The sequence below is a fragment of the Mauremys mutica genome, chromosome 1, assembly GCF_020497125.1.
Source record: "Mauremys mutica isolate MM-2020 ecotype Southern chromosome 1, ASM2049712v1, whole genome shotgun sequence".
NCBI lineage: Eukaryota > Metazoa > Chordata > Testudines > Geoemydidae > Mauremys > Mauremys mutica.
The window spans coordinates 320,343,027-320,366,479 of NC_059072.1; the positions used below are offsets into that span (position 1 = coordinate 320,343,027).

At 37.8% G+C, this 23,453-nt stretch overlaps 1 protein-coding gene across 5 annotated transcripts in view; it reads right to left on the reverse strand.

Moving 5' to 3' along the window:
* The window catches only part of WASF3 (WASP family member 3), a 146,836-nt gene that overhangs the window by 5,367 nt on the left and 118,016 nt on the right, over positions 1 to 23,453 (reverse strand). For 4 of the 5 annotated variants that reach the window (XM_045017183.1, XM_045017190.1, XM_045017208.1 and 1 more), the window contains 5 exons: positions 19,697 to 19,831; positions 14,069 to 14,222; positions 11,991 to 12,108; positions 4,900 to 5,075; positions 869 to 1,132 (listed from right to left, as the gene is read on the reverse strand). In XM_045017183.1, coding sequence (XP_044873118.1) covers positions 869 to 1,132; positions 4,900 to 5,075; positions 11,991 to 12,108; positions 14,069 to 14,222; positions 19,697 to 19,831 — 847 coding nt within the window. Of the gene's footprint in view, positions 1 to 868; positions 1,133 to 2,023; positions 2,191 to 4,899; positions 5,076 to 11,990; positions 12,109 to 14,068; positions 14,223 to 19,696; positions 19,832 to 23,453 lie in introns of all 5 variants that reach the window. The other variant, XM_045017215.1, reaches the window with a different exon arrangement.

Below are 23,453 nucleotides of genomic sequence, written 5' to 3' on the forward strand. Positions count from 1 at the left end.
AAGAGAAATAACTGGAATTCTAAGTTACAGAAACTCTGCAACTTCCCAAAAACAACATTTAGGGTGAGAAATTATTTCTTGAAGCCAGTCTCTAAGATTTTAAGCTTAGTATATGTGTTTTGTTTTATTTGCTTGGTAATTTGCTTTGATCTGTTTGCTAGCCCTTATAATCACTTAAAATCTGCCTTTTATAGTTAATAAACTTGTTTTTGTTTATTATTAAACCCAGTTTGTGCAATTTATAACTGTGGGGATGGGGGGCAAGAAGTTGTGCATATCTTCCTCCACACTGAGGGAGGGGGTGAATTTATGAGCTTATGTTGTATAGATTCCTCTACACAAGACAATATTATTTTGGCTGTACTTTCCAGAGGGGAGCTGTACTTGAGTGTTGGGTAATTTCCTAGCTGAGTCTTCTCATAGAGAGCTGTTAGCAGACTCTGTGTGATTCTACAGCCGGTGCATCCCTACCCGTGTGTGTGTGCTGCCAGAGGCTGGAGAGCCTAATTCAGCAAAACAAGGAGAGGGAGCCTAGGCTAGTGGAGCAGGCAGGCTCAGTGAAATCCCAGTACATCAGGTGGCATCCCAGAAGGGGAGTCCAATCGGTCACATCAATGTTATTAAATACATTGTTCTGTATTTCAGTTTTTGACATTTCCCCACCAGCATTTAGTTCACACTGTTAAATATACTTTGCAAATTAGCAAATTTCCTACTATCTACCTTAATGAAGTGTTAACAGGATTAGTTAAGTTTGTACAGAGTTTTGAACATGTAAAACAAGTCCTAAATATTGAATTATGATGATGAAAAATCCACATCCTATTGGTCTTTCCAAGAACCCACACCAGTAAATCAGAAGTTTTACCCATAGTCTGCTGGTACCAAAGGTACAGAGCTGTGTGGGCCATCTGAGGCCTGGGGTGGAGGTGGCGGTGGTTGTTGAGGTCTGTTTAAAGTAGCATGCCGCACTGTGGTAGAAGATGGTCTATATTCATGTTCAAGTCCCTGGTTTACACCCATATACTGTGGTCCATCTCCTGTTCCATATGAAGACATTACTGGCTGCTGGTGGAGGGAATGATTCGGAGTAGCAGGATAAGAATAATCGGTAACATCGGATGCATGGGACCTGAAATTAAAGTAAATGGGATGAGGTGGAACAGAACACATGAGTGTAGCAGAACACTGTCTCCACTGCTAAGCAGTAAGGCTAATGACTGCATTGGGAATGACTTTTCTTGTGATGGGTTTCCCTATTTTCATTATCAAGCATTTGTCAGACCATGCAAACTACAACAGCAGCAATATAATTATTAAGGCAACAGCCAGCCCCTGTTCAGATTCATGTAACATCAAAATGAATTAATCTGACAAACTAGAGTACACAGAGACTAAATCTTAATCTGCAGGTCTTGCATCTTTTCAATATTTTGGCATATTAACTCTGTGACAGAATACTGTAGAATAAATCAAATCAAATTAAATTAAAAAAAGCAAAACCAATAACAGCTTTTTTTTAGTCCTCTCCTAGTTGCAAGGAAACACTGATTTTTTTTTGACAACACACAATTAATAACTGTGGGCATCCAGCTAAGTATTAACAATGAAAGCAGAAAGAGAAAGCAAGAATGGAAGCAGACAGTTATACAGAAAAACATATTTTACCAAAGCAGAGAGAACTAATTTCAAAAGCTTAATCTTTAAAGGCTTTCTTGCTTTCTTTGCATAAGTAGTTTGGTTGGAAAGGCTGAGAGAGATTGAAAAATGCACATATTATTAGTTGAGCAGAGAGTTCATAAAGATGCAAAGTCTATGATGTTTTGTCAAATAAGCCCAAGAGAGGGAGCAAAAGGATCTCTTCATCCCATAACTGCACAGTGCTGTACTACATTAGTAACAGTCGTGCGGCCTGTCACTTGGTTAAAACAGATAGTCAGTAAAATTATGCACGTCATCTCTAAGACTGGAAACAAGGCAAGCAACAAAAAGCCAGGGGTTTGAGTAAAACAAAATGACACACCCTTTGGGCATTTTGTCCTTTTTCATACTTCCTGCCTGCTCCAGTTTCTTTGCGTCACTCATGAACTCAATGCCCATTTTCCTTCTTTCCCACTCTTCTTTTCTTGTTCTTACTTTTCTCACATTTATTTGCTGGTTTCTATTTGGATTCAGCTTGTGTCTCTCTCTCTGAAGCACAACAGGTGTAACATAAATGCATTGAAATAAGTAGGCAGGCTGGAAATGTAGATTTCAAACTTTATGGATTTGACTGGAACAGCATAACAACAAAGGCTTTTTAATCACCTAAGCTCTGTATTAAAATATAACAAGATACTATGAATACAAGCACATCTTTGTATTTTGTCAAATATTTACAACAAAGCTAAAATGATTTGTATATTATGAGTTAGTTATATATAGGCACTCTATTTATAGGCATTTCTATTTGCACTTATCACCATAAGTCAACTTTTGTGAAAACTGGACTCTTCCACATTTACTTTTATAGCTTCACTCCCACAACCTTCACAAGGTAGACCAAGGTTAAAATGGTGCATTATACAAATTACTAAATCTCTTCCTCACCCTACCACAGTCCCAAAACTAACCCACAATTGAAGAGATTTCTGCAATGCAGCATTGTTGTAGCCATGTTCAGTCCCAGGACATTAGAGAGACAAGGTGGGTGAGGTAGTATCTTTTATTGGATCAATTTCTGTTGGTGAGAGAGACAAGCTTTCAAGCTACACAGAGCTCTTCTTCAGGTCTGGGAAAGGTACTAAGAGTGACACAGCTAAATACAAGATCAAACAGATAGAATGTGCGCTAACTACTTATGCTAAACTAACTTTTATTTACCTGTGTCACACTTGGTACCTTTCCCAGGCCTGAAGAAGAGCTCTGTATAGCTCGAAAGCTTGTCTCTCTCACCAACAGAAGTTGGTCCAATAAAAGCTATTACCTCATCCACCTTGTCTCTCTAGACTTTGCAATACAGACAGGTATTTGATTCATGCAAAATACATTGTTCACATTGCTATGAACATTTCAAAATCTGTAATAAGAAAGGGATAGTACAATGTTATAACCAATGATACTACAAATAATCCTCCTTCCTCCACCCACACCAAAATACCCCAGATCCTAGTGGAAGGTCTTTACAGTTCCTCCTTGGGGAAAGTTACATGTTACAACTATTTCCCAGAGCTTGCTTTCTTCACATTATAAAAATCTGAACACAAAGCATGATGAACACGTTTTGACATTACAGGGAAATAAAGGGGAAAAAAGTTAAATTAAATGTGACTCTTTAATCTCAAGGTTCCTGGAAGCCATGTGATAGGTGTGTGAAGGAAGAAAATATAGAGATGCAATAAATCTACATCTTGCAGTTGAGTAATGGGCACTGATATCATCCCATCAGTTCAATCAGACCTGGATTAACCAATGTGCCCTTGGTAAACTTGCACAGGGTCCCCATCTCAGGCCTCCCTCCTCCCTCCACAAACACTATGGGGTGTGAAAGCCACATACACACACAAAAACACCAGTGCTGGGAAAAAGGTGGGGTGGGGTGAGGGCCCTGTCTGCATGCTGTGGTAAGAGCCAACAGACCAAAGCTGGGAGGCTGATCAGCCCCATGGCACAGGAGCTGCAGCAGGGTGAATGCAGGACAAGCTCACTCTAGAATACCCTCCCTGTCCCGGGGCCTCCCACCCAGAAAGGTGGGAGCCCCCCCATTGCCATAGTGAACAAGGCACCAAAAGTCTTTTATCTGGCACTAAATTCAAGCAAGATTCAGATCAACATTTTGAAAATACTAACTTAAAAGAACTTTGCATAAAAAAAAATAGAGTGATTAGCAGGACACATTTTTGGCTGTAGAAATTATGGTAAACTAAAATAAACTGGTAAAAAAATAGACACGGGAAAAAGTGTCTAATAATCACAACTATCCAGTGAACTGAAAACATCAACCCCACTCCTGCTCAGTGGCTGTTGCCCAATGGCCACAACAAGTAAACAACCTAAACACTTACTGGAATTGTGAAATAGTTTGGCTTTTCACTAGATTCCAATTATTTCCTATGTTTCTTCTGCCTATCAATTAAATACAACACACAGAACAAACGTTTAGGGAAAAATTCTCTACCTAGACCCACTTGATGAACAGCCTCAGATGTCTGGCTCTCCCTTGCATACAGATCTCCTACTGAGTTCAAAGGGAGTTTCATACACATGGTGGGAGCAGAATACTGAAGATGAGCTCTGTTGCATGCACCTGAGAGGAGATTTTTGTTCAAAGTGACTTGTTTTAAGCCGTAACGATGCAGCTGGTTTTGTAGCTTGCTTTTGTAAAAAAGCAGAGTGACAATAAAGAACTGTTCCCCAATTATAGCATCCCAAAAAAGGCAAAATTATATACATCACCAGGTATTTAAAGTATTTCTCACTTAAATAGAAAAACACCAAGATCTCACAGATGACTAGATCATCTTGCACAGAAAAACAACATTACTGTCAGTAGCAATAAAATGTATCAAGGTCGAAATGAAGGAAGAGACACTGGAACTAACAATTATATACAGATCTAAATCTTTCTTCAATTATACCTGTTCAAAATGCAAAAATAAAATATGAAGCAAACACCATCACACAAGTTAAATACAATGACTAAAGTTCAGACAACAAAAACATATGGAGTGGATGTACAGAAATTTAAAGTAATTAGTACATATTTCTTAAATTTCACAATACTTTAAAAGCATTTTTGAGAACAAGTTTAAAATGTTTATGGTGTCTTTTCTATACTAACTGCTACATTCTCAATCTAAGACTACTCAGAATCTCTGAACATATAACTGTGATATAGTAAAGGGCTTGTTGTAAACAGACCTAGTATCTGGGGACAGTGATCCCTCTGAAGATGCTCCATGGTACACATTTTGAGACAACCTGTTGTCAGGTCTAAGCTCTTTGTCATATGCCATCATATTCCACTCCTGGCGCCTGTTCCTGGCTTTTCTAACCTTTTTCACCTCACGGGTTGTGCCATCTATACGCTTTTGCTCCTTATGTTCAAAGGAGAGAAAGCAAGCATGCAAAAGAGAAAGAAAAGGAAAGGAAAAGAGCAGGTTAAAATGCAGTTAGCGTGCATAGAAATAAGATTAGAATTACAGATAAAACCAAGTCTACATAAAATTCCTCTGCAGTAACAATGACAATGAAAGAGTTAAATATCTCCTTATACTATGGGCCTGAGAGAAGGTAATGTTATTCATTACTGTACTATTACTGTTTCTTTGACATACTTTTGTAGAAATTTTTAATTTAAGTAATGATCTTTACCTATTTCCCCAACCCAGTAAACACAGAATAACTGTCATTGTTAAAAGATACATTTTTAAAATCTTTCCTCACAATACATGGTAATGATGTATTCAGACAATTCTGAAATGCATCTGGTAACACTTCTTAGACCTACAAACAATATAAATGTGTGTGTAAAACATAATCAGAATGAATTGCATATAAACACCAATGGTTCTGCATGCCTATAAAGCACCTAGAGTTTTGAAAGAAATATGGAAAAGTGGTAACTCTTTCCAGCTGCTATTGCATGCCACGATTTGAGATTTTCTTTTGTAACTTGTTTGTCCTTTTCATGTCTGAATAACAAATAAGAAAAAGAACAAAATTCCTCCCGCTCTCTCCTCACTCTCATTTCACATTATCTTATAGGAAATGAGTCACATTAATCATATTTGCAACACGTCAGTATTCAGTTCAGTAATTTATTGTATCATGAAGCTATCAGTCTGTTTCATATACTTCAGATTTTGGTGTAAAACTCCAAGTACTTTCAGTGAATTCTTTCTTTCTTCCTCTCTTTCCGGTGCTATTTTAGTGCTTTCACAAACATCCACAATCCCAATGGTAGCTATCCTGCCCAACCAAGATGATGAATACATTTTAAAAAAAACTTAGAAATTAAAAAAAAAATAGATTTATTAGAGGGTCAAGTTTAGGTTGTCTAGTTGTTCCAGATTATTTAAGATTTGTACCTTTATTGAATGAGCACTGGAATCTAGACTTGGATAACATTTACCTCTAACTTTCTTGATTTACTGGTTCACTTTAAATCTAGAGACTTCTCCAATATATTTAATTTCAGTCAAAAGGATTGGGAAGGCTTGTTACAAAACAGAATTATGTCTGCATATAGGGCAGTTTTATTTTTATCCTATTTTAATAGTGACATTTCTTTTTATTAGCATGCAAATGTCGGGCAAATAATTCCACTGCAGCTCTGGTGATGGGTATGTGGGGTGATGAATGCAGAACTCTAGAGGATATTACTACTTTCAAAGAGAGTGGTGTCTCTCTCGCTCTTTAAATAAAATGTATAGAGCTCTGCGTAGATACAACATTTGTATACGTATCCGATCTGCAAAAATGGTCCGTTGATATAAAGAAGATTTCTGTGGATTTGCAGGGCTCTAAAAATGTAGTAGAAGCCATGTAAACAAGTAGGTGCTATAGATTAAAGAGAGGGAAGGAGTGTATAGTCTGACTTTCAGAAAATAAGTGCTTCAACAAACATGGCAAACATATTGTTAGAGACCAGAAATAATTAACTTCAGCATAACACTTGCATTAAAAAGGTTAGCAAAAATTATGCACAAAAAGCATCTGCAATGAAGTGATAGGGGTGATGTAAGAAAATAGCTTCAGCATGTATCTGCAGTACTTTGAAGAAATTAAAAAAGTTTACCAATAGTTAATATATTAATTTGAGTTTACCAATTGACAGCATAATATCACATCAGAGATCACTGACTGACTTCTTAAATACAACTGTAGAAAAATCACTTAAACACCTTAAAGAATAGGAGTACTTGAGGCACCTTAGAGACTAACAAATTTATTGTAGCATAAGCTTTCGTGGGCTACAGCTCACTTCATCGGATGCATGTAGTGGAAAATACAGAAGGAAGATATATATATATATATATACATACACACACACACACACACAGAGAACATGAAACAGTGGGTGTTATCATACACATTATAAGGGGAGTGATCAGTTAAGGTGAGCTGTTATCAGCAGGAGAGAAAAATAACTGTTTGTAGTGGTAATGAAAATGGCCCGTTTCCAGCACTTGACAAGGAGATACAAGGAACTTGGGGGGGGGGGAGGGGGATAAGCATGGGGAAATAGTCTTACTTTATGTAATGGCCCACTCCCAGTCTTTATTCAAACCTAATTTAATGGTGTCCAATTTGCAAATCAATTCCAATTCAGCAGTCTCTCCTTGGAGTCTGTTCTTTAAGTTTTTTTGTTGTAATATTGCAACTTTTAGGTCTGTAATCGAGTGGCCAGGGAGGCTAAAGTGTTCTCCAACTGGTTTTTGAATGGACACAAATCAGACGTCAAGAATTATAACATTCAAAAACCAGTTGGAGAACACTTCAAACTCCCTGGCCACTCGATTACAGACCTAAAAGTATAACAGTGCAGAATAGGAGACCTTATAGTAGTTTTTAAACGCATGGAGGATTTTACAAAAATACACTTTTGTTCGGAGAGAACACTGTCATTTGAAAGAACCATCATATTAAATGTTCATGCATGCCTCCATGAGTTTCCTAATCCTGTAAAAATAGGGTCAAAAATGAATAATAGGTATCAAGAACTTCCTATGGCCAATACCTCAACCATTTAAGGCAACTGCCCCACAGATACTCTGAAAACCTGAATCTATGAGTGATGATCACCTTTTATCTCTCATTGATTGTAGTGGAAGTTGAGGCAAAGAACCTCACAGGATTAGACCCTAAATTAGCATTCTATTTGAATGTCTGTTTTTTAGCAGACTACAGAGTACTATACATAGTTCTCATTTAGAAGACTTGTAGAGATTTTACTCTGATAAGGTACAAGTCATTTGTGGAATTCTCATGTACTGAATTCTACATGGAATTTCAGCTATAAAAATGTAAATTGTTGTCATTGCCGCTTGACTAAATACACTCAAATACATCTAAAAAGTTGCCATTCTGTGAAGTAGTTAAGTATGCTCACGCTGTCTTTAAAACTGCAAGTGCTATGTTAATAAGATTTGTAACAGAGATCTCAATATTCCCGAACTTTCTTTTTATTCAACGTACAGTATATAAACAAAAATTATTCAGTCTGAATTACATTTTTTTTCTTAGTCTACATAGGGTCTATTTTTGATCAACAAGTTAGTTTAAGAAGACAGCATCATTCTTAAAGTGCATGGGTATTCAATAGGGATGGATAATTTGTCTTAAATACATATGGTATGTAAAGAACTAAGACCTCAAAGGAAATCATATATAAAAAGAGATATAAGTAACAAATGTAAGAAATATTCCTCTAGGGGAATTCAAGACACAAAATACAATTCTTCAACTAACAAAACAAAATCTTGTCATCTTCTTTCAACATTCTAAGGGTCTAGGGCAGTTTCTCTCAAACTTTTGTATTGGTGACCCCTTTCACACAGCAAACCTATGAGTGCGACTTATATATTAAAAACACTTTTTTTGTATTTAACACTATTATAAATGCTGGAGGCATAGCAGGGTTTGGGGGTAGAGGCTGACAGCTCGTTACCCCCCCCCCCATGTAATAAACTTGTGACCCCCTGAATGGTCACGACCCCCAGTTTGAGAACCCCTGGTCTACAATGATTTAAAATGCATGACCTCACACTGGCATCAGGAGAGCTATTCGGTATGTTTCTGTCAATCATCTGAGGTAATGCCCTATTCCTCATAGCAGCTTTATATTTTTCCTTTTTTCAGTTTTGTTTACTCAATTCAAGTGCCTCATAAGGTGAAATTGTGAAGGTATATAGACTGTATTTTTAGAAGTTTACTATATTACCCTTACCAGGAATACATAACTAGATCATAGCTAGATCATAACTTCGGCATAGTGGCTCTCCTAAAAAATTGTTAAAATTTGCATACACAGGCACAAAATAAAACATAATGAATGAATTAAATTATCTAAAAATGTGCCCCAGAAATGTGTTTATGAGAATTCTCACGTTTATAGAAGAATCTCTGTAGAATAGGTTAAAATTTTCCAAATGAAAATTATTTTTCTAGAATGATGGCCTTTATAAAAATTAGATGCATTTGTGAAAAATTGTTTTTTCTAAATTATTTTTTGAAAAAACTGGAAAATGAAAAATTTACTTGATTTTTTTCAGTTAATAGATTTTCCTGTCCTTCCCCTTTTTCAAAAGTAAAATGTAAAAAAAAAAAAAAAAAATAGAAGGGACAAAAGGATTGGAAAAGAAAAAAAATAAGAATCAAAAGATGCAGTAAATAATTTTCTATAAAAATGTTAATGAAAAATATGAAAGAAACTAAATTACTCCTTTCCTAACCTGAAGAATGAAAATTATTTCTAAGTTTGTCACAAAAAAGTGTTTTCCATTTTTCAATAAGCTCTAATTCTCTACTTTGCAAGCATTTTCTATCAATAAATTCCCCCCCCCACAACACACTCACCAAAATATCTTCAATAATGATATTTGTACATCTATTTAATGTGTTTTTCTATCTCAGATGAATTGGGCCTTCCACAAATTCTTGTTTCAGAGTGGTAGCCGTGTTAGTCTGTATCAGCAAAAACAACGAGGAGTCCTTGTGGCACCTTAGAGACTAACAAATTTATCTGGGCATAAGCTTTTGTGGGCTGGAACCCACTTCATCAGATGCATGGAGTGGAAAATACAGGAGCAGATATAAACACATGAAAAGATGGGAGTTGCCTTACCAAGTGTGAGGTCAGTCTAACGAGACAATTCAATTAACAGTAGAATACCAAAGGAGGAAAAATAACTTTTGTAATGGTAATGAGAGTGGCCCATTTCAAGAAGGTTTGAGTAACAGTAATGTTACTCACACCTTCCTGTCAACTGTTTGAAATGTGCCACTCATGTACTCTGGAATGGTGGCCAAAGCATGAAGGGGCATACGAATGTTTAGCATATCTGGCATGTAAATACCTTGCAATGCTGGCTACAAAAGTGCCATGTGAATACCTGTTCTCACTTTCAGGTGACACTGTAAGTAAGAAGCGGGCAGCATATCTCCCATAAATGTAAACAAACTTGTTTCTCTTAGAGACTGGCTAAACAAGAAGTAGGACTGAGTGGCCTTGTTGGCTGTTTTACATTGTTTTGTTTCTGAGTGCAGTTATGTAACAAAAAAAAAAATCTACATTTGTAAGTTGCACTTTCATGATAAAGCGATTGCACTACAATACTTATCTGAGGGGAATTCAAAAATACTATTTCTTTTATCATTTTTACAGTGTAAATATTTGTAATAAAAATAATATAAAGTGAGCATTGTACACTTTGTATTCTGTGTTGTTCTTGAAATCAATATATTTGAAAATGTAGAAAACATCCAAAAATATGTAATAATTTTCAATTGGTATTCTATTGTTTAACACTGCAATTAAAACTATGATTAATCACAATTAATTTTTGTAATCATGATTAATTTTTGAGTTAATCGCGTGAGTTAACTGCGATTGGCAGCCCTACTTTTAATGCACTGTCACTTCCACACAGACCTGTCTAGACAGATGCAATGAAGACCTGTGTTCTCTCTCAACGTATGGTAGAATTCCCTACTGACTACTGGGACAAGTCCTTGTGGCTCAGTCTTCAGGTGAGTGAGCCTACTGACCAACCCTTCCAGTTTGATCTATTTTTAGTCTTGCAGGCATGCATCCCACCTCCCTTCTGATGTCAGGCTCCTTGTAGGCTCTATGAGCAGCAATGGGAACAGCAGTTCCACCTTACATTATGTTCACAGATCTGGTGAATGTTCTATGTGATTTATGATGCTGAGAATCCAAGGGGGTCAGGAGGAGTGAATTTCACTTTATGAATTTGGAGGAGTGAAGTTTCACTATGGTGACTTTTCACTTTGATTTAGAGGCAGGTGGCATATGTGCATTCAAAGTTTTAACATGCGACTCTCCAAATCATCAGTCTGATGGTCCTTACTTGGAGCTCTTTTCTTCTGGAATCCTTTAGACCAATTAGGCCCCTTCCCTGGTATCCAGGAGGGCATCATGCTGGATAAGACAGGCAACTGTTGCTTCATCTAACTTTTCTTCTAATTCTCCTTTCTTGGGACTGCATGAAGAACCTTATGGCCCTTCCAGAGCTTCCTCAAACCAATCAGCAGCAAAGCGGCAACATGAATAAGCATCCACTAAACTCTTCATCCCACGCAAGCTAAAAACAAACACTTTAAAAAATATATATGTGTACACCCTCACGATAGATGCCTCTGACCTGTGCTAGTCAAATACCTGAACACACTAGTAAAAATTTGGAAGATTCTTCTCTATGAAGAACTTTAATTTTTTTTGGCTTTGAGGGGCAGCAAGGAGTATCATTCCTAATACACATCCACTCTAGTTGCTTATCCATGAAATATCTGTGCTGTCTTCCAATAGAAGCAGAAAAGTGAAGAGTCACAATGAAAGAATATAAAGAAATAGGGTAATTATCTGAAATTTGTGTTCTCCTGTGGGTGTGGGGTAACTGGATAAAGAACCCCTAATAATGAATACAAAGATAAAGAAACATCATGAAACATTACAATTTAAACTTCATTCCTACCAAGGCATATACTGTTCCCAATGAAGCAAAGATGGCTGAGTTCCTGAATACTAAAAAGCAGATAATAGTAAGGATTTAAAGAAAACTATAGCTCTGTTTCATTCCATTTCCAAGCCTCAAAGTAAAGAGAATAAACTGTAATCGAAATTCTAATGCGAAACCTACTATTTCAGTCATATCTAAGTAGCAAAAGACTTTAGATATATACATAAGCTAAGCACACCCTAGCCTGGACAAGTGCACATGCATAAATTCTGTATATATATTCTACACATTTATTATACTGCTTTTTACCTTTTGTCTCCTCTTCTCTTTTCGTTTGTCTTCTGTATCTTGTAACATTTTTTCTTTCCAAAGATCAAAAAAATAGGAGGGATCAGTATAGAATTTCAAACCATCTTTCTTATCATCTCTGTAAACACAATGGAAGAAAAGCTTAGCAAATGTCAACAATACGTTATTTAAAACTCAAGAGGCTCAGCTTTGAGGTTTGTTGGTTTAAGCTTAGTCTCCTTCTATTGTTTAACTGTAGTAAGCCAAATAAAGTACACTGCACGTAATTTTAGTTCAACGTCTATGAAAGATTTCCAGAGCAATGTCATCTGCGTAAATGAACTACACTACTACTCTGAAACTACAATATATCTAACCGAATTAAAAGAAGTCTTTGAATCATGATTTGAGGACTTGAGTAACTCAGACAGATGTTATGGATCTATTACAGGAGTGGATGGATGAAGTTCTGTGGCCTGCCTTTCTGGCCTTAAGGTCTATGAGTACAGTAAAGCAAAATCTCTCAATTACACTGCTATACAGTACACTGTCACCAACATATAATTATGCAGCACAAACAGATACACAAAATACTTCATTATTCAGCTATTTATGAGCACTGGATTAATAAAATTTTAATTTCATTTTTAAATATTCAGCAATTAAAATTATCTACAATTATACCTTCAAGATAATGATACTAAAAAATACGCTGCAATCACTCTGATATATGTTATTTATATAGAGCTTTTTCAGATAAGTTACTGAAGCACAAGCATGTACTTTTTGCAGAAATATTGTACAATCAGAAATCACAAGGCATCCTGTTATAAGCATTAGTTATATTTAGCAATCACTCATATTTAAGCAATCTAATACCCAAAACATTTTAGGGAAAGAAATGATAATGTATTACCCAGAATACCTAGAAAAAAACTTAAAAATGTGATTCTTTAAACAGACTATTATAAATCTAATGGAAGCCAGAGAATGAAGTCCTGTTTACTACTGCTTACTGTACCTGTCTATTTGCCAGGAAAAAGTCAGGTAAGCAACCAAACAGCAGTAGCACCCAAAACCCAAGATAAACAGAATAAAATGTCAATTGTTATATTCTTCCTTTTCTTTACAGTATTTATATACTCAATGACAACCTCAATTTCATAGTACCAATCAGGTTCAGATTTACATTATTCTGAAATGGGATGATTTCAACCAGAGTGCAGAGTACAATTATTCATCACAACCGTATGGTGGCTTACAATTATTTTACAGTATGAAAATCCAGTTGTCTATTCAGTACAATCCACAAAACTCATCGTATTATATGTCCATGAAAAAATTACCCATCTCCACTTCTTAGGTTCACTTTCAGATGTTAATTTTTTGAGAGAAGGAACTATCTGCACTTGACAGGTATGCAGACAGTGACCCTTTTCCACTGCACCAAGGACGGGCTGTTGCTCTTTATCTAGGTATTTATGCCACCACATTCATTGGCTGAAAGCCATCTGGTATGGCAATAACTTACAACACTCCTTTGCACATGGATAAATTAAAAAAGATATTAAGTGACTTATCTAAAGCTATAGAGGAAATTAGTGTAAGAATGAGGTTTAGAAATTGGGTGTGTCTGGCTCACAATCCTGTGCTCAGACTGTATATCTTTAATATAATAATTTCTATAGCTGCTTCCATATACAAAGCACTGCAAAATCAAATTATGTTACATTATATCCAATGAGCCATTTTCCAGATTCATAGAAATCCAATCTATGAAACTAATAATTTGGTTTTCTTTTCAAATACCAAATATATTAACACCTAGAAATTAATAAATTTTTACCGTTCAGTCTGATGGGGTCTTGCATTATTTATATTTATTCCGTTTGTTAACACTGTATCATCTTGCAAAGTGCAAAGGGTGACTCAAACTGTTACCTCGTAAAACCAGAGGATACACCTGAAACCGTGTGTTCAGAAATGCATCTGTACTATATAGTTACCTATCCATTCTCCTCTATACTGCTCAGAATGTATCTAGCATTAAATGAGATGAATAGCACAGTACAAGAATTTAGGCACTACTGTATCCATACCTATACGGCGTAAGAATATTCAATGGAGGTGGTTTGTCACTCTGATTGTAGATGTCAGCCACTGGATTAGGAATGCTGTTCTTTGAAACAACTTGTTGGTCCTGTATTGTTGAACTTTTGAATGCTTTTTTCATGTTGATATCCTGTAATGATACTATTAGAGAGGAAAAGAAGATATTTAATTGTGGATATTTTCTAATATTACTACAGACCGAAAATCAGATCTAATTTTTGCAACATTAAAGAGTTCTTTATTTGAAAATATTTCAACACATTTTTCAGTACTCATATGTTGTAGCAAAACTGAAGCAATATTTATATATTTAATTTGTATAATAAATCATGTCAATTTATCACGTGAGAACATAGGAATTACCATACTGAATTGAACCAAAGATCAGTGTACACTAACTCCTCACTTAACATTGTAGTTATGTTCCTGAAAAATGCAACTTTAAGTTAAACAATGTTAAATGAATCCAATTTTCCCGTAAAATTTAATGTAAATGCGGGGGGTTAGGTTCCAAGGAAATTTTTTGGGGGCAGACAAAAGGCATCATATACTGTACAGTACTGTATTGTGGTTGGGAAGTGCCCCTGGCTTACCTCACACAGGCACAGCCCGCTGCAAGCAAGAAAGCTGGGAAGCACCTTCGCAGCAGCAGCTTCCTCGGAGAAGAATCTATTGCCAGGGGATGCTCCAGGCCCGCCTCTTCCTGTCTCTGCTCCACTCCAGACCCACCTCTTCCCACCCCCGCTCTACCTCCTCTCCGTGGCATGCCACATCCCCACTCCTTCCCCCTCCCCCCAAAAAAGTCCTAAGCACTGCCAAACAGCTGTTTGGCAGCACTTAGGACTTTCTGGGAAGGTGGGGGGAGGAGCAGAGACAAGGCGCTTCCCCGCTCTTCCCCCTCCCTCCCAGTGCTTCCCTGCCACCAAACAGCTGTTTGGCGGCGCTTAGGACTTTGGGGGGGGGAGGGGAGGAGTGGAGACCCAGCGCTTCCCCGCTCCTCCCCCTCCCTCCCAGAAAGTCCTAAGCGCTGCCAAACAGCTGTTTGGCGGTGGGGGAAGTGCTAGGAGGGAGGGGGAGGAGGCGGAGAAGAGGAACTTGTGCAATGCTCCCTTGCAAAGTCGCTGTTCTTCCACAGAATATTACAAGCAGTGGACAGAGCAGACAGCCAAACGACATTATAAGGGAGCATTGCACAACTTTAAACACGCATGTTCTCTAATTGAGCAGCGACATAACTTTGAAACAATGTTAAGCGGGAGGACATTAAGTGAGGAGTTACTGTAGTACACATCCTATCTCCAATAGTGTCACCAGATGCCTCAGAAGGTGTAAGAATCCCAGATTTGATCTCACCCTGATCTCTAATTGTTTTCACGCTTTCTCCGTATGAGCGTTTTTCCATGCCCTTGACCAGTCTTCTGAACCACCCTAAGTTCTGCAATATCTATTTTTAGATGGGGTGACCAGTAGTGAACACAAGATCCTAGATGAGGCTGCACTACTGATTTATATTAAGGCATTAGAATATTCTTTATATTGTTCACCAACCCATTCTTTATGCAACCTGACCACAGCTGAACCATGAGCAGAGATTTTTATTCATTGGGTATGTCTACACTTCAAGTTGGGGGTGCGATTCCCAGCTCAAGTAGATGTAGGGTATGTTTATATTGCAAAAAGACCTGTGGCTGCAAATCAGAGCCCAGGTCAACTGACTCAGGCTCCTGCTACAGAGCTAAAAACATAAGTGTAGACATTAGAGCCTAGGTACCAGCCTGAGCCCAGAGACCCACCACTTCCTCGTCAGGCTTCAGGGCCTCAACATCTATACTGCAATTTTTAGCCCTGTAGTGCGAGACCTGAGAGCTCCAGTCAGTTGACTCGGGCACTGAGACTCATTGCCATGGGTCTTTTTTTTTTTTTTTTTTCTGCAGTGCAAACATACCTCTACTCACGCTAGCCCTCATGGAGCTGTTACACTAAAAATAGACTACCACTGCATTAGTATGAACAGCAGGAGGAGCTAGCCACCCTGAGTGTGTGCCCATCAGAGAAACTGTGTATGTACTCAGGGTGGCTCATGCTGCTATGGCTATATTCTATTATTAGCACACTTGCCCGATGAAAGCTAGCACAAGTATGTCTCCTTGAGCTAGGAATCACAGCCCCCACCTCAAAATGTAGACTTACCCGGGTCCAATTCTTGAGTTGATATAGATTCATAGATTCTAGGACTGGAAGGGACCTCGAGAGGTCATCGAGTCCAGTCCCCTGCCCTCATGGCAGGACCAAATACTGTCTAGATGATCCCTGATAGACATTTATCTAACCTACTCTTAAATATCTCCAGAGATGGAGATTCCACAACCTCCCTAGGCAATTTATTCCAGTGTTTAACCACTCATATCCAATGCTATTCCCAGGAAATCATTCCAAGATGGGAGAGAGGTTAGCATGAGTGTACAGATCAGCAGGAAATTCTTTATCTAAAATAAAAGCATTCCAATAGTAGCAACTTGTAAGTGTGTGAGTTTAGATTTTCCCCTCCTCCAGTGTGTACTGCTTTGCATTTATTTACATTTAATTTCATTTGCCATCATGTTGCCCATTCACCTAACTTGTTTAGATCACTCTGAATTCCTCACAATCCACTCTGGTCCTGAGTCATTTACATAACTACATCATTTGCAAGTTTTGTTACCTCACTATTCATTCCCCTCCTTTTCCAGATCACTAATATTTTAAATAACGTGGAGCCTAATATGAAATCTTGAGGCATCTTGCTGCTAACCCTTTGCCACGATAAGAATTGACCACTTAATCCAAATCTTTGCTTTGTCTCCCACCTAATTTTTGAGCAATATTTAGCCTCTCACTCCATGATTATCTAGTTTCTTTGGTAGCCTCTAAGCAGATGGAGGATTTAGGAACAAAACCTTGAAACTTCAAGTCCGTCTTTCATCTGGCCAGCACATGTGGCTATGCAAACATTTGTTTTTGACACTCAATTCTTTTTTAACCTACTCGAATGTGAAATGATATGATCAGAATTACAGGCAACTTTTTCAATCATACAGTCTTGAATTGTTACATCCTAGTTTAGGAGTAATTTTTTCAAACATATAGATGATTCAGGAGCCTAAGCCCCACTGAAAGTCAAATGGGACTTAAGTATCAGAGGGGTAGCCGTGTTAGTCTGGATCTGTAAAAGCAGCAAAGAGTCCTGTGGCATGCATCCGACGAAGTGGGTATTCACCCACGAAAGCTCATGCTCCAATATGTCTGTTAGTCTATAAGGTGCCACAGGACTCTCTGCTGCTTTTACAAATTGGACTTAGGAGCTTTTGAAAATATTATCCTCAGCAATTAGCTATCCCATTCACTATGGTGTTTCCAACAACAACTTTAGGGATGAAATCTTCCTAAAAAACATTTTCCTACTGATATTAAACCGATTGGGAATATTATGGTGCTTTCAAAATTGTGTCGGATTAATAACTGATTTTACTGAAGTGAATTTTAGGAATTAAAAGAGTTTGAGTGTGGCTCATTAATTTGGAAGGTCATTAGCAGTGTTGGGGTAACTATGGAAAGTACTTTTGAGTGGAGTCTCCTGTGACCCTCAGATCTAGTCAATCATGAACATCAAAACAAAAGCTGCTCTGAGTGTCTCTCTACAGCTTCATAGGCTAACCAGAAACTATCCATAATGGAATAAATGGGCTGATTTTTTTTTAAAGTAAAACTAGTTAAGTGAATTTAGTGCTCCTGAAATATACCAGATTGAAAGACCTGAAGATTGAGGTCCTCCGATTTATCAAAGAACAGGTTCAATATGGACTTACTGAGTAGTGCTAGTTTCCTCACATTTTACCATAGCAATAAATGGTGCCTCAAACCTAAGATGCAGGAGCACCTGAAGATAGCTTAGTTTCTCAGACTACTTAGTTCTTGACCTCTCTCCTGAGATGGCCAAAAAGTGTTAAGGCCAATTCTGGTATTTTGCAAAGCAGGTATCTGTTAACTAGCAACTGGACTGAGATAAGCATACATACAGCAGGCAAAACTTTACATACAGCAGGCAAAACAGCCATCCATATAAGAACTTTGAGTCACTAGCAATCTAGATGTGAATGGTTTCATATCTTTCCAATCTCCTGAGCCATCTAAAAGTTTGCAAAATTATTTGCTAATTTTAGGGAACCATAATTACAGGGAAATATTGATAGGACTTGCCATAGTACGTTGCCATACTCTTCCAGGAAAGGGAGCATGTTCAGCAGCTGCTTCAAACCCTCATGTGGTTTGTGGCCTGAATGAAAAGTTGGCAATTTGTCCTGCCAGCTTGATGGGTTCCAGCTGACTACACTCAGTGCCAGCATTAGAGGCGAGCAATCAGGGCGATTGCCTTGAGTGCCATATTAACATCTGGGAATAGAGGGGCCAAATTCTTTTGTTTTGCTTGGCAGTTAGGAGGCAAAATACATAGGGCTGGCCCTGACTAGGCTGCCTCAGACATAGTCTGCCTCAGTAATACCCTCACAGAAGACTCACAAAAGACTGATTTATATTTCACTCTAGATTCTTCTGGCAATCCAGGTGCAAGATATAAGGAACAGAACAATTCCTGAAAGCAAACATGTGATTACAGTTGCATATCTACAGTGCGTAAGTTCCTTTAATTCAACTTGAAGGTATCCTTTGTACCTGAATGCCATCTCTGGTGTACAAGTGAAACATATATCCTAATACAGCCCTAATTTTTTTAATCATTAACATCAGCAGCTTCTTTTAAGAGATCCATTTTTATACTTACACAGTTGGCATTATGATTCTAGTAAAAACCAGCATCAAATTATACAGAGCCTTTGAATTGTTTCATTTAAAAAAAACCCAAGCTTTTCAATGTTAGGAAATTGAACTTGCAAGCAAGCTTGTACATTTCAGGTTTTTGTTTGTTTGTTTGTTTTCTTAGGTAGGACACAGGAATATGTTTTAAAAATTATTTAATGCAGTTTCCTCAAGTTTCTAATGCATATTATTAATGTGGTCATTCATTTGTAATTATATACATAAACAAGTGATGCTGTAACTTTGGTGTTGATACAAGGATGTGCAGTCTCTGGTGATTCAAACTTGTATCACATTAGCTAGCTGATATCACATAAATCTCCATTTTCTTTAGGGAAAGAAGATTATAACAGCATTGATTAGAACCAGCCATATTAGAGACACACTGATAATGAACATCAACTCTAAGCTGCAACACCTCCCTTTTAAAATGCCCTAAACCTTTTAATGGTTTTACAATTTGGAAAAATTTCACTGATGACTAAATTAAACAACTTCTGATTTATTAAGATGACCTGATCATGAGTGTAAGAGCTATGTCTCCTGTCCCGAAAGGCAAGGAGTGTATCACAAAGACCTCAAGAGGTTCAAAATATTTTTCTCCAATTAACCTACTCTGATTTTTTCCACCAAGCCCTCCTAGTAAACATGATGAACTATCAGCTCAGCATTATTCCAAAGGAAAAGCAGCGATTGTTGTGTAATTAATTACTGTGACCTTGTCAACATCACTTCTGGTTCAGTGCTTTTATGCAATTACCTACCCTCTTCCACTGTTGAATCCAGCTGGGTAACTTTGACAGCAAGGCGATCAATTCTGTCTTGAAGAGAATTTGCTCTGATGTAGAAGTTGTTGGCCTCATTAAACAACTCACCAAATATGTCTTCAGCATGCTTGCCTGTAGAGAAAAATAGAGAATGCCATCTGTTAAAGACTTATAAAACACAGGAAACACTGCTTCAACAGCATGATATTACAGTTAAACACTCATAACAGAATTACAGTATATGGACGTACTATGCACTTTAGCAATGCAGTATTACATCCAGAACAGTTAAATACAATGCAAATGGTCAGACAGATAAAAAAAAAATTAAACCATCTTCTTAAGTAGCTGAGCTGCTAACAAAAACATGTAATCATTAAAATCCACTTCTGTGCCGAAAACTCCATGTTAGCCAATGTTATTGCTATCTTTTAAAAGGTTCCAGAGTCAATCCTGAGAATAGTAGTGAGCCACAGTAAATCAGGTGTAATTTAGTATATTTATTAATCGTCTGAACAAGAGTGAGTAGCACAAAGTGGCAGAAATATGTTAAAGTTTTAAGTTGTGCCCTATAACCAGGCTTAACTGTACACATGGTTAATTAAGGACATTCCAAAAATGCCCTTCAGTGCTGTGTATTGACTGCTGGGTTGTTCAATGAAATCCTTTTGGCTGTTTTGGAATCTATTGCTGGAGAGTGAAAAATGTCCACATTCAAGAACCCTGGAGGAGCTTTCCCTTTCCTGGATCTTTTATTTGGAAAATATAGTCTATTAATTTAACAGTGACAAGTGATGCTCACAGAATAGGGATGAAGGAAAATTTACAATATTCTGATTTTATTTTCTCTCTTTTCTGAGTGGGGGAGTTTCCCAGTAGTAGAACCTCCACTAAGTGTGGTGTCAAAATCTGTAGACAACATGATGAGCTAGATCCTGAGGTGCACCCAAGCTCTGCTTAGTGCACATAGTGGGGATATAGATGTGGCATTGTGCCACCTTTCTGCCCTCCACCTCCCACCCCCAAAAAAGTCTTGGGGACAGCTGATAAACAGTCATAAGGACCAGAAAAAAAAGGGAGGGGGGAACAAACTTTTAGCAATGCCTCTATTTAAATGTTCATCTTCAGACTTCAGAATTAACTTTCCATTAAAATGAATGATCCATTTGCAGCTCAGAGTTATTGTTTCAGTGTACTTGTAGATTTAATAAGATAACACTGCATCTGATCACATTCAGAAGATTGTCTTTACAACCAGAAGAGCTAGGAAAAAGTACGTTAAAAATTTGCATTTTGCAGAAGTTATCTATATGGGAGAAACTGCTCCACTACCCTTCCCAAGGCCCTTTACTGGCTTTCACAGATTTCCTCTGATGTGGCTAAATCAAAAGCTAAAGTTTATAGTGTTTTAAAAAAGGAAAAACAATATATATGTGTCAGTTACCTTAAAGGAGGTAAAAGAGATTATTGAAGAGCTGCTTGTGAATAACTTTCTCTTTTTAACATTGAAAAATATTTTTCAACAGTACTCACTGCTCTAAAAATGAATGGAACACTAACTTCCTGCTGACAACAACAACAATCTGGTAAAACAATAGCGTAACAAATAACTCAAATGAACATAGCTGCAAATCATTTCTTAGACACACACAGCTTTTCTACCTGCTCAGAACATTACTTTTTAAATTAGATTTTTTAATAATACATGTAGTTGATAAATTGCAAAGCTGAGAACTTGAAAGCTGTCTAAAGTTAGGAGGATCATAGCTTCCATATTAAAAACTGATTGTGCTATTAAAAGCCAGCCATTTAAAAACAGTATTACATAGCTTCTGGAAAAGCTAATTATTATTTTGCAAAAAAGAAAAAAATAGTTACTTCACTTTCAAAAACAGCAGGAAATATATGCATAAGACATTCCAAAAATCACCCATTACTATTTCTGGATCAGTGTTTTTACAAGCAGAGGTGATCTGTTAATCCTTAATTTTAAAAGCTCCTCCCCAGCCACCCCAAGTAGATAAATAAATTGAAAGTCCTCTCCACTTCACGCAAAAAAACCCTTTCAATCTCTACTGTTTACTTAGTTACTGTAATATCTGACACCACAAGGCAGTTCCTCCCTGCAGTTCCATGTATCATCCTCGTACTACTCCATATTAGACTCTTCTTGATAAAGTGGCTTGCAAACTATACTTAAGTCTTTTGAGAAGATCACTACTACTTTTCATCAAATAATATGTATCATGATATTTCTCTCCAACGTCTGCAGTAAATAATTTGTGGGACATTTGTCTACAAAATGTTCACGAATCTGTAGTTGATCTCTGGTAGCAATCTCTGCAAAAATCAATTGCAATTAATTCCCTACAAAAATCTGTATTAACATATTGAGTAAGATGTCTCTGAAGTTACCTTCTGAAAGAAATGAAAATGATTAGTGCTGGTTACAGGAAAGAAACAAATCAATGATGCAGATGAGCCCGAGAAGCAAAAACCAATCAGTGTTAATTACAGAGACTATCTTCTTTTAAGCTTATTAATGAAAGTATCCAAGACTGAAAAAAATAGTATTTTTCTTGTGCCTGAGGCCGCTAATATGCTACTAGTATTTAAGGCAGGGGTGGGCAAACTACAGCCTGCAGGCCACATCCAGGCCATCAGACCTTTTACTCCAGCCCTTGAGCTCCCACCAGGGAGTGGGGGCTTGCCCCACTCCAGCGCTTCAGCTGGGGTGGGGGAGGGTCTGGGGCTTTCCCCGTTCTGCGCGTGCTGTGGCTCCGGAAGCAGGGGCAGCCAAGGGGCTCCACATGCTGCCCCTGCCCCAAGTGCAGCTCCCATTGGCCAGGAACCACAGCCAGTGGGAGCTGCGGGGGCAGTGCCTGCGGACGGGGCATGCTTCCAGGAACTGCTTGAGTTAAGCGTCGCCTGGAGCCTGCACCCCTGAGCGCCTCAACCCCCTTCCCTGATCCCCCTCCAAATCCTTTGATCCCAGCCCGGAGCACCCTCCTGAAGCCCAAACCCACCATCCCTAGCCAAACCCCAGAGCCCGCACCCCCCAGCCACAGCCCTCACCTCCTCCCACACCAACCCCCAATTTCGTGAGCATTCATGGCCTGCCATACAATTTCCATACCAAGATGTGGCCCTCAGGCCAAAAAGTATGCCCACCCCTGATGGAAAGTGATCTCGAAGTAAGAGAGTTTCAATGCATTAACTGAACAATTATTTATCTAACTGTGAAAGCCTATTACTAAAGATAGGTGGTAAGCAATGGGGGAAGGGCAGCAAAGGAATCTAAACATACGAAAGAACACAACATTTTAAAAAATGATAACAAGGAAATGAATGTAGAAGAACTAGCAATTTAATTTAGTACATTAATGAATTTATAAACTAAATTCAACTTACGAAGTATCCAATGCAAAGAGTACCAAGGGCTTTTTATATTTACATTTCAGATATAATCAGCAGTGGACAGCAACTGTTCTCCCTTCTCTGTGTACAAACATGGATAAAATCAGAGAACAAAAGAATCTGTTCCCCATAATTATTCTTGTCTGGCATATACAGTAGAAAAAAATATTTAAACTCCTTATCAGCTGTATTAGAGAGACAGGCAGAAGAGAATTTTCATAAATCAATCAATGAACCTCACTTATTTCTTGGTGGTATCGTTCAACACTTCAACTAAATGGATCCCCCAAAGAAGCATTTGCCCACTATACAGAAGGGCCATGAACATGAATGTAGC